General features: G+C 53.6%; 1 protein-coding gene and 1 pseudogene across 1 annotated transcript; both read right to left on the reverse strand.

Annotated features, from left to right (window-relative positions):
* Window positions 1–2,170: 2,170 nt before the first annotated feature.
* On the reverse strand, window positions 2,171–3,629 carry LOC144119490 (uncharacterized; annotated as a pseudogene).
* Window positions 3,630–9,489: 5,860 nt separating this feature from the next.
* On the reverse strand, window positions 9,490–10,356 carry LOC144120395 (uncharacterized). The gene has a single exon (XM_077652741.1). The coding sequence runs from the start codon at window positions 10,354–10,356 to the stop codon at window positions 9,490–9,492; it is 867 nt and encodes a 288-aa protein (XP_077508867.1).
* Between the last annotated feature and the right edge of the window lie 1,674 nt (window positions 10,357–12,030).

The raw sequence follows: 12,030 nt of genomic DNA on the forward strand, positions 1-12,030 counted from the left end.
GGGTTGAGAATTTCTCGGTCGAGTTGAAGCAGAACATCTTGAGCGGACCTCTGCGGGCGGAAACCGAACATGGTGTCTGCGAATGTATGTTAATTTTCCAGAAACCCAGACAGCCTATCCCGCACCATGGTCTCCATCAGCTTTCCCGCGCAAGACGTGAGGGAGATGGGGCGGAGGTTGTCTGTGTTTATGGCTTTGCCGGCTTTCGGAATGAAAGTTACCAGGGCGGTCTTCCATTCAATTGGTAGAGGTGCCTCACCAAGCCAGATCGAGTTGATGAAAGCGAGGAGGGTTTCGTAGGCGGTACCGGGAAGATTAGCAAGCATTTTCACAGTTATCTTGTCCCTGCCCGGTGCCGTTCCTCGTTTCATTTTAGCTAGGGCCGCCTTGAGGTCATGCAACTGGAACGGTTGATCCAGATTCGCGTTCTCTGAACCTGCATACGAGAACGCGGGTCCTCCAGGGTCCTGCTTAGTGCAAAGATACTGGTCGCGCAGTTTGCATGCTAATTTTGATGTATTTCCATCGAAGCTATGAATAGCTCGTTGGAGATGTTTTTGTGTCTCGGCGTGGGTTTGAGTCGGGTCAATTAGGGCGCGGAAAAGGCGCCACGTGCTCCGGCTCGACATTTGTCTGGCCGCCGTGTTGCAGCGGTCCACCCAGTTCGAGTCGGCGAGTTGGGCCGCGTACTCTGCCGCTCGCTGGGTGAGCTCGGCAATACGAATTTTGAGCTTTCTGTTACGTTTGTGGCGGCGCCATCTGCGGACGAGGCTGTGCCGCGCCTCCCAGAGGTGCAGAAGGTGGTTGTCCACCTCCGGAGTGGCCTTCGAGAGCTGAATTTGTGTTTCCACCGAACGAAGGTGTGTAACCAATCCTTGTGCCCACGCGTGGTAGCCTTGTTCGTGGATAGACGCCGAATTGATGTAGTTTTGCCGGGACTTATTCCAGTCTGGAAGCCGAGCTTGTGCGTGGGGTCTTGCCAATGGTTTAGTCCTTACGGTGGTATTGATAAGGCAGTGGTCACTACCGAGGGTTTCCTCGATGTTGATCCATTCTGCGTGTACAATGTTTTTGGTAAAGGTGAGATACGGACATGTATCCCGGGTCACGGAATTACCCAGCCGCGTTGGATATGCAGGGTCAGTGTGAAGAGTCAGGCCCAGCGTGGACGCGAGTTCCGCTAGCTTGCGTCCCCGCTTCTCTTCACGCACGTATCCCCATAGTGTACTGTGGGCGTTGAAATCGCCCACAATCACCAGGGGGTCCCGGCCCGCAGCCTTTAGAGCGCGGCTAAAGAGTGCTGCGAACGTTACATTTTTGAGTTTGGGGGAACAGTATATGTTGAGTACGTGGAGTGGTGCATCTTGTTTCTTGAGCGGAAGAAGTGTCACCATCGCATAGGAATATTCTGTGTAAAGTTCCAAGTCAACTAGATTAGCCGTATAATTTTTATGCACGCAGACGCAGGAAGAGGGGTCCTGCTGAAAGGGGATGTAATTTGTGAGGGTGACGCCACTCCCTGGCTCCTGGAGGGCAACCACCGCGGGAAGAGAATCGAAAGTTGAAAGGTAAAGTCGGAGATCCGCCCTCTTTGCGCGAGAACGGAAGCCCCGACAGTTCCACTGGACAATTTGGACGGGGGTGGCCGAATTGGTTCTTGGGGAGCGCCTGATCTTAGGGCTGCTCGCCATGGTCATTTAGATTGAGGAGGGAGTAAAACCAGTCAAAAAACGGGACACAGCGAAGAGACGAGGCACACACACGACGACTGGACTAGCAACAGTTGCTAGTCCAGTCGTCGTGTGTGTGCCTCGTCTCTTCGCTGGGTCCCGTTTTTTGACTGGTTTTACTCCTGAACATGTACCAACTGACCCAGATTTCAACACTACTATTGAGGAGGGGTTGTACTGACACTGCTCCGGAGCCAACACTCGCAGGAAGGGGGGTATCCTCCATACCAGAGAGTGAGCAGTTGTCGTCGTCGGCTACCTCGGGGGTGCGTCTAGAAGTTTTGTGAGGGCGGCCGGGTAAGGGATCGCCGGGCCTGCGCGAGGAGCGCAAGGAATTCGCAATTTGTTGGGCAATCATCGCGGGGATTGTCTATTGCAATTTGGAGATGGCGTTTACCATCATTGAAATTTGATTTTCTATAGCGACGAATCGGGCCTCTGTGGCCCCGAGGCGGGCCTCGAATGCGGCCTCCAAACTTGTTACCGCCTTCGGTACCACGAGCTCACTCTCCATTACCTCAGCCGCGGGAGGCGAGGGGGGAGAAGAAGACTGGTTGATTTTAGATTCCAATTCGTTAATTTTCTTTAGCAGCATCTCATTTTGGGCCCTGAGTGCTGCTATTTGATCTTGCTCGGCGCTATGCGCCCTTGGAAAGGGAGTGGAAAGGGGGAGAGAGAAGCAGCCCCACCCGAACCGCTCACCTGGTGGTCATTTTTGACTGCGTTGACACAGGCCCTGGTATCACCGCGCGTTTCTGTCGACTGTTTCGCCAGTCCGCCGTGTGGTGGCGACACCTTGGATGGTTGTTTTGCAGCACCTCCGGTAGGTGGGTTCTCGGTGTTGGAGATTTCCTGGCCATGCTGATCGCCGGGAGGCACAAGATAGCGGCTTTTCTTCTTGGACGCCGTTTTTTTCTTTTTCGTCTTGGGTGTGCGGAATTTTGCTGCACAGTCACGAGAGTTGGTGGCATGGGAGCCACCGCACAGAGAACACCGGGGAACACAGTTGTGAGGAGCCCGCACCCCCTCCACTAGCGGAGCTTGGAATCCGCAGAGTCCACAGGTGTTCGATCGCAGGTTTGGACACGCATCAGCGCGATGCCCGACGACCCCACACTGGCCGCACGCCGGGATAGTTTTGTAGTAGTTTCTCACAGAGACGACCATGTTGTCATAATGTACGTAACGGGGCTTCTTCTTACCCGCGAAAGTGATGCGTGCTTTGTTGGATGTCCCGAACTTCCGGATTTCCAGGATGGTGCCGGCGCGCCAGCACACTCAGTCTTTAAGAGTTTCCGTGGTGTCCGAGTTACGGACCACGATCACGCCGTGGCACATGTTGCCGCCGTCTTGTCTTAGGTAACCCCGAAGCGGGATCGACCCATTGTCGGAATTTACTGCGAAGTCCCCGATAAGCTGGTCGGCCGCCTCGATGTCCGGGGTATGCACAATGATGAGGTTTTGCTCTCGTGAGGGTAGAACGGAGATGGCGCGGGCCCGTTGCAACCCGAGGTACGGTGAAATGGCAGTGCCGTAGCCGGTTTCTGTGAACGCCTCGTGAAGAGAAACGCTTTCTCTGGGCTTTATAACTATGACGTAGTCTTCAGGTGTCGGTTTGGGCATTGGACACGGCTTCCACTTCGAGAACGCCTTGTCCTTGCTTCCCGTGGCGCGCGTCGCGGGAGCGTTCACGTTTCCGACCGACGAACCGGCGGCCGGGGCGGCGCCGAACGCCGCCATCTGGGCTTTGTCTTGGGAGCGGCGTGCAGCCGCTTAAAGCAAAGCTTGACTCCGAATTTTGGGAGTAACCGTCGAATTTGGATCTCTGGTGGTGGGCACCGAGGTCCACAACATCGCCTCAGGGTCGTAGTCGCGCACTTCTTGCGCGGAAGTCGCCATCTTGTCCTCGGAGGGCCAATTCCACCAGGCCAGGCGTTGGCGACGCCGTTAGACTTAACGACGGCGCCGACGTGGTCGGTCGAAAAACGGCCGTAAATTTAGAGAAAATCGGCCTACCTGGACAAATTCGGAGTCCATGTGTTCCGCTTCGTTTTCCGGCTCGTTTGACGCCAGCTTTGCCGGGGTAGAATGATTTGGGACGTGGCCCCAGCCGAAAATCGGCGGAGCCGAAGAGACACACGTCTGCTCACGTCGCGCGCTCGCAGCGCGCCCGCGACCGCCGCTGTGCGCTTCTTTTCAGCGCTCTCCGCCGCAGCCTGTCGCCGGTATAGGGGCTGGGAGCTCAAAGGGAGGCTGCATGGGATGAGGCGCCGAGACCAGCGACCGGTCCTATAACCCCGCGCATCATCGATTCCTTACACCGCCGAAAAGGACAGCATTGAAATCGTGACGTGAAAACAAACTAGAATTTTCGCTCAATGTTCTGCGTGTACTTCCTTTCTGTCTAGTGTGCTAACACAAACGCGAGACATAGTTGGCGCTTTTTATTGTAACTGCATCGCGCAAACAATGTACATTCAGATACAACTTAAGAACGCAGCGGCTTTTCCCAGTCAATGGACCCACTTCCAGCCAGTGGCATCAGCCGATTCTCACGGCCGTGCTAGTTTGACAAAGCAGGGAGTGGTAGATGAAAGGGGATAATCCCTTCCCTCTCTGGTCAGGGATCGGCCCCTCTCTTCAATGTGGTGCTGCTCCCTGCGTTTTCACGCTATGAGGGTCACGAGAATTGCAAGACTCCATTGGCTTAAAGGGGGTCCTTTGACATAGAAAGGCCGCTGTGTCCTTGAGTTTCATACCACTGTATGACTCATGGTGAAAAAGGCGACATTCTGAACGAAGCAGGAAAGAATAAATGCAGCATAGAGCCAGACTACAGGATTGTTACCCGCAAAACAGCCGTCGTGTACTGAATACGCGTCTACTGGGTGGATTGCAGTATTGGGTGGACTGGGCGGTCCACAAGTGAGGGATTACGGGAGTACTGCAGAGCAGTGGAAGCATTGGTGGCGGGTGGGCGTTTGGCCGATCATTGCATCCGGTGTCGGATCTTTATACCCTATTCATATTACACCTGAAAACGTTCCCTTGACAACTTTAATCTTATCCCTCGCTCCTTCGGCGCTCTTCCAGTTCTGAACCAAACCAAAATTTGCTCTGGAGCAAGATGTTGAACTACCGCGCACTGTCGCCTGAGTGGGTGACCTGCTTCTTCTAAAAACCCTCTCTTCGATAGCTTTTCACATTATTTCCCACCTTAACGTTACCTTCTTGCCATTGTTACGTTTAAGTTTTTTACACTTCTTTCTGTAAAACCCAGATTCTCTCATACGTTGTTGGCTTCATTTTTGGTTTCTGCATGTTTTTTCGCTTCCTGCGCTTTCTTAAACATACAGCCATGCTACCGTTTTGCTCCTCACTTTTCTGGGCGGACGAATGGTTTGCACGTGACGTCATGTGCTCCATATTGATTATGCCCACACTTATTGGACTGAGTAAGTAGGGGCAGGAGGCTATAAGCTGATAAACCTGGGGGAACTTAGTCCAACTTAAGAGTCGAATGCGATAGCATCAGAGGTCCCTACTGAGGAGACTTCGATGTATCTGCGTTGTTTTTTTTTCTTTTTGCGTGGCGGGATTTGCTCCTAAGACACTAATCCGCATTCGATAGCTGCACTGAATTCCCACCTGCCACAGTGGACAGGCTGCTCACAGACCGGTGGGCCGTTTGCCATCTACCCCGAATGGTAGATTGCAACGACGTCACGACGTCAATCTGGTGAGACGATTTCTACGTGCAACGGTGGATAGGTTATCGTGACGTTGCAAGGTCGTGTGACCTTTCTCGACCAATCGGCGAATTTCGTGACGCACGCCGCCAATTTTGTGCAATGTGGACTCTAATGCTATCGCATTAATAAGCTGCACCTCAGCTTATCCCATGCTTCTTTGAGGGGACCAGGCAAGAAAGAGTTCTGGGGGAGGCTTACGGACTTGGCACGCCCAGATCATGTGGTCCAAGTTATCGTTTTTACCACAAAAGCATTCAGTCCAAGGCCGTCGAATGGGCCGGCGTTGCCAAACGTCTCCACGGCCTGCGGCACGCTAGCTAACTTGCCTTAATCCTCTACGGTTATGCGCAATAAAGTTTTGTCAGCCTCAGCGCTAATAAGCCCACTCAGCTTGTCTCATGATTAGGAGTACTATGCAAGCATGTCTACCAGGCAACCTCGCACGGTCATGTGTTTCACACCAACTTGTTATTCAGGTGAAGGAGGGAAGCTTCAAGCTTCCTTTGCAAAGTGCTACAACTGCGAGGCCGACTCGTTGCATGACATTAGGAACCTGATGCGCCAGGAAGAAAGGCGCGTTTGCTCGGCTAGCACCGAAGCGTAAGGTTAACGCACCCTGGAGTTGTCTGCAGTACAGGAAATGTGCTAATTTGAACTGCTGCAGTGCGCAAAACAAGCCGCATGAGAACATTACAAGCTAGCGCTCATTGGCAGTGCAAGAGCGTTGCAATACTTTCGAGAACGTTTGCTGACGGGAACTCGCCGAGCAACTCCGCAAGTTCAAGCTACAAGCCGAGTCATTCATCTTGGACCCGGAAGAGCTGGAGGAAGAACGCGTGCTGGACACGTCCAAGTTCCTGCTAAGCTCATCAGAAGGTGGTGGAGGCGAGAGCCCTGAGCTGCAGGTTGGCACTGTAGGCCTTATACACATCACGTCATGATTTTCTTGAAGGTCAGTTTCTCACGTGCAGACGCTGGAGCGATGCTGAAGCTGAAGCCCGAATGGGATGAAGTATTGGTCGGGGACTCCCCGAAGGAAGTTCAGGTGCCCAAAAAGTATGCGGTATTCGTGGAGGCTCCGGCGCCAGAAGGCGTTGAGAAGCCCGAAGACATTGAGGCCGTCGAAGTCGCTAAGAAACCCAAAGTCGTCGTGAAATCCACTCGAAATCGTCAGTAAGGCACCTGAAGTCGCAGCTGAGGCACCCAAGGTCGTCATAGATACCCCTGAGGGTGTCGTTAAGTCGCCAGTAGCACCGGATCTGATGGACGGACCCAGCAGCTCGTATGCTGGAGGAAGAGTGGTCCACGTGCTTCCTTGCACGAGCTGCGAGGACCGCCTGTGCTATATGTCCTCCAACTTGACAGCTTCTTCAGTGCCGTCGCACTGGAACTGCAGAAGACGTCCGCCTCCGAGCTAGTCCTCGTTCCGGCGGCTCACGGCACGAGCGTGGATAACCCAAATAACGGTGTTAGAGAGGCCGCAGGCGGCGACGCTTCTCTGCCAGCTGCTGACGATGCATCGCTGCGCTGTAGGGGCACTATCGACGACGAAATCCTCCCGGGTTAAGACCAAGTCGCGTGCCAAGCGACTCGCAAGAGTGGCTAAAGAGGATTTCGCTGCGGCTATCGTCACCTACCGTGACGATCTCCGACGCTCTTGTCGCGGCTGTGGCTTCCCTGACACGATTAGAATCGATCGACCTGACCATGGACACTTGCTTGCCCATTTTGGACCTCGCTTGGCGGAATCTACTTCTTTGACGGCCCTCTGTGCAGTCGACGTGCGCCTGCCGCATCCGGCCGCCAATACCTTTCTGGAAGGGCTGTTCCAGAACAGGACCATTGCAGACCCGTCGTGCACGACAAGGATTCTGAACGGCGGCAATCCGCCCTTCGGCTCAGGAAACTTGCATATCGCCCTTGGCGCGTACCTAAAACTGAGCCCGTCACTAGAGAGTCTTAGCTGAGCGGGCTTGTGCGTCCGCAGCGCTCAGCGAGCTAGCGGGAGCGCTACTGCGCATGCGCGAAACGCTCAGGTGGGAGCACTCAAGCGGAACGGCTCCTCGGCCACGCTCCCGCGCGAGCCAAGCGGAGCCCGGAGTGGCGCAGCGAGGGAGCCAAACGTACACAACACATTCAACATGGCGACTGCCAGCGCGAGTGCTGGAGACTCATGTGTAGCCCCTTCCGCCGAACGCACGAACCCCGTTTCGATTCTGGAGGTTTGGGATCAGCGAGGATCTGTGCCTCTTGCGGGAGGTGGTGTACGTCGTTAAATCCTTTTCAAAACCCACTGATGTGGCACAGCGTTCTGAAGAACGTAGCGGCCGCCGTGCAACGCAAGCTGACTATCCGCGCCGTGCGGAAGACAGAGTCTACCTACTCATTGGATATTTCAGGCATCAAGGCCGAGTAAACCTGCGAAAGTAAGTGGATATGTGCTAATCTTGATGCACACGCCAAGCAGAGATGTGAGGGCGCGAAACAAGGCACACTCAAACTGGCGGCCACGGTCCGTCGTCACTACAGTGGGGTAGCCGAAACGGGAAATCCATCCACTGACAAAGGTGGCCGCCACTGTAGACGCCATGATATCAGGCAGCGGAAAGGCTTCGGGCCTCCGTGTGTAGCGGTCAACACACGTAATTATGTATTGGAAACCTCGTGATGGAGGAAGAGGGCCAACAATGTCTACGTGGACATGGCCGAAACGACAGTCGGGGGGCCGGAAAGGGTGGTGTGGCGACCGCGTGTGGCGCGTTGTTGTGGCACGCTGACATTGCAAGCACTCACGAGCCCAGTGACGCACATCTCGGTTGACATTTGGCGAGACGAACCTAGACGTCACGAGCCGCTGCGCAGCCCGAGATGGCTTGCTTTGTGCAGCTGTTCAAAGACTTGGCGGCGAGACGCGGTGGATACAAAAGGACATGGAGAACCACTGGAAACGTCGAACACGATGTTGTCCGGGCAGAACGGCAGGGGAATTAGCGACAAGGTCAGAGAGCCAGGGTTGGCCTGGAGGGGTTGAAGCTCACTGTTTAACGCCTGTGCGGCAGCCATCGCTGCGAAATCAAGCGGGCATGGTGCAAGAGCAGCGACACGGGAGAGCGTATAGGCGGCACTGTTCACGGGTCCTTCCATGTGTCTTATATCCTCCGTAAATTCAGAAATGAAACTCAGGTGCCGTATCTCTGGTGCAGTATGAACTCTGATTCACACGAAAAGCAAAAGTTAAGGGTTTGTGTCCCGTGAGCACATAAAAAACGGCTCCTTCCAAGATGTGATGGAAGTGTCGAATGGCCCGCGTTTTTGCGGGCTTGAGCTTCTGGGAGAAGAAACCCAGCGGGCACAAGCAGTCGTCCTGAAGCTACTGCAGGACGGCGCCTACAGCTGCACCAGAGCCGTCTGTGATGAGACGCAATGGGGCGTCGGCCAGCGGGTGCATGAGCAGAGTAGCGTCGGCAAGGGTGTCGTCTTTGGCGGCTTGGAAGGCGGTTTCGGTAGCTGACGTACACTCGAGAGGAGTGTGAGGACCATGCGGTGACGTTAAGAGATCGGTGAGAGGCAGGGTAATGGGGGCAATGCCGGGAAAGAAAAGTCGGTGGAAGTTCAGCTGGCCGAGGAACTCGCGAAGCTTGCGAAGCGACTTTGGGCGAGGAAAGTCGCGGATGGCGCGCACCTTGCTCTCCAAAGGGCGAATTCCCTGCGCTGTGACGTGATGGCCTCGATGGCGTCGACGCAAAAACGCCCCTTGGCCGGGTTGATGACGAGACCGTGCTCTTCGAGGCATGAAAAGAGCAGGCGCAGGTGTTCAGCGTGTTCTTCTGACAAAAAATTGGCAACCAGCAGATCATCGAGCTACGCCAACACAAAACGCAGGCCGCGAGTAACCTCGTTGATCAAGCGTTGGAATGTCTGAGCAGCGTTTGTAGACCAAAGGGCATACGGACGTACTCGATGAGGCCAAACGGTGTTACAATCGCATTCTTAGGGATTTCTGCAGGTTACACCGGAATCTGATGGTAGGCATTCGCCAGGTCAATCTTGGAAAATACGGTAATGCCAAGCACGTCGGCGGCAAAATCATGAATATGAGGGAGAGGATATCGATCCGGGACAGTGCGGGCGTTCAGGGCACGGTAGTCGCCGCAGGGGCGCCAATCGCCGGGGTCAAGTTTCGGCACCGTATGCAGCTCCGAAGACCAAATGCTGGACGAAGGCCGAATGGTTTCCAATTGCAGCACATGGTCAAATTCGTGGTGGGCAATGACGAGGCGGTCGCCAGGAAGGTGGCGCAGTCGGCAGTACACTGGTGGGCCTGTGGTGACTATGTGGTGGGTGACGGTATGACGGACGGGAAGCCGAAGGTTGCTGGGCGGTGTTATGGCAGGAAAATCGTCCAGGACCGCAGCAAAGGCGGACGACGGCAGATGCGGAGCTGCTTGGAGGATGGGGGTGGCCACCGGGGCGAGGACGCCGTTCACAGACAAGTGAGTCGTGTGGTCCACCAGTCGACGAGATCGAAGGTCGACAGCCAGGCCAAAAGTGGCGAGAAAATCCGCCCCGAGGACTGCGAACCGCAAATCCACGATAACAAATATCCGTCTGAATATGCGGCGTAAGCCGAAATCGAGGGTGACTGAGCGCTGTCCGTAGGTAGCGATCTGGGAGGTGTTGACCGCCTGCAAAGGCGCTCCTTGCACAGCGCGTTGGCGATCGAGGCGGGAGGCAGGCACGAAGCTAACCTGTGCACCGGTGTCCACATGGAAACGGAATCCTGAGATCCTGTCGGTGACGTATTGCAGGCGGCTGGATGTAGCGCCAAAATCACCGGCCACCATCAGTGACTCGCCGGTGCGTTTCCTGACCATTGGCAAGGCTGCCGGCACTGCCGGGAAGCGGCGCCGAACTTGCGCTGGTACCAGCAGAACCCGTCACGGGCTGGGCTCGATCGATAACTGGAACTGGAACGATGGCGCGACCATTGGCGAGATGAACGCTTGTAGCGACGAGGAATGGAAGCTATGGACAGTTTATAGACTGTGTAAAGAAATTTTTGTAAAGGTTCGGTTCGGTTGACGACGTCCGTCATGGAAGCTCAACTAATGGTTAAGGTTTCCTAGTACTATGTAGTTACTAAGAGCGCATTCCGAATGACAGACGTCACAGAGTTTATGAGCTTCACGTTCGTGGTCCGCGACTGCCTTGTGTGCAGTCCTGGAAATGGTGGGAAGATTCAGTTTGATGACATGTAGCAGTGATGTCCACGTCGCATCCAACAGTTCCTGTGCTTAACTGACGTGCTCAGTACGTCCAAGTAAGCGCAGCCCAGTTGCTGTCGCATCAGAGCCTTTATTTGTCAGTTGATTTATCGGAAGCTTTTTTTTCTTTCGTAAAGTTCACCATACGCTGCATAGACATGTTCGTAATTTAGCCTCTTATTCTCTGATTCATTCCATGTTTAGTGCTTTGTTGATGTACTGTTTTTTACCCTGGTTTTAGCAACTTCCCTCCTGTGATACCAATGTATTTCTTTTTGTTTGATACTAATAAAGCAGCGGATTTTATACAGCGGGGTTCTCCTCTCCGTAACAGCCGACACACACGCTTGGCAGAGGGCAATGGGGAGCCAACACTTCATTGCCGATTTGAGTGCTCTGTGGTCTCCCTCGAGTTTTCCGTGGTTAAATTCAGGTGCATCAGGAGAGGTCGTAGCAGCCATCTCAAGTATTTTCGACCTTAGCCTGATCCAGCATGGTCCAGCATCGAGAGCATGGTAGCACCCACTGCGCAAATCGGATTGCAGGTCGTGTGGTGTCGAGCTTTTCCAGAAGTGGAGCAGCACAGGCGCTGCACGCCGCAAGATGCACAGCAGAATCGACATTTGAACTAGTTGCTATAGCATCCTGGAAAAAATATATAAAGCGCAAATATATAAAGCAATATATAATGCGCCGGACCTATATTGGTAAAACAGGCCGCAGCCTCAATGTGCGCCTGCAAGAGAATTTTTTGTCCTTGAAAAAGTCTCCTTCTTCCAATCTCACTAAGCACTGTTTGAAATCCAGTGGTTCCAAGCCTTTGATTGATCAAACCAAAATATTGTTTCGACACCCTAATCAGCTAACCAGAGAGGTTTCAGAGGCCTATCACATCCGCAAGTATCAGCATACGTGTGTTCCCGACCCCATGGTGGTTCTGCATGTAAAGGAGTTTTCTTATCTTGACACGCCTACATGAGCACTTATTCTGATGTGCTTGCGTGAAGACTTTTGTTTTGTTTGTGGTTTTTCCTCTTTTTGTGTTTCTTGAATAAACGCCCAGTTGCGAGTAAGCGCTTGTATCATTTTGGTCTTCCTTGTCTGTTGTCTTGAGAGCGCTTTATATATTTTTTACAAGTTAAAAAGAGGTATTCTAAAGACGATTGGATGAACAGTACTCAGAAGTCGTTTTCCCTGTTAGGTTATCTGACAAAGTGAAAGGGCAATTACTGTATTAAATCCTCTACATACCATAATTTCCGTACTATAGTCCGCAGAGGCAAA

The sequence above is a fragment of the Amblyomma americanum genome, chromosome 2 (genome assembly GCF_052857255.1).
Source record: "Amblyomma americanum isolate KBUSLIRL-KWMA chromosome 2, ASM5285725v1, whole genome shotgun sequence".
NCBI lineage: Eukaryota > Metazoa > Arthropoda > Arachnida > Ixodida > Ixodidae > Amblyomma > Amblyomma americanum.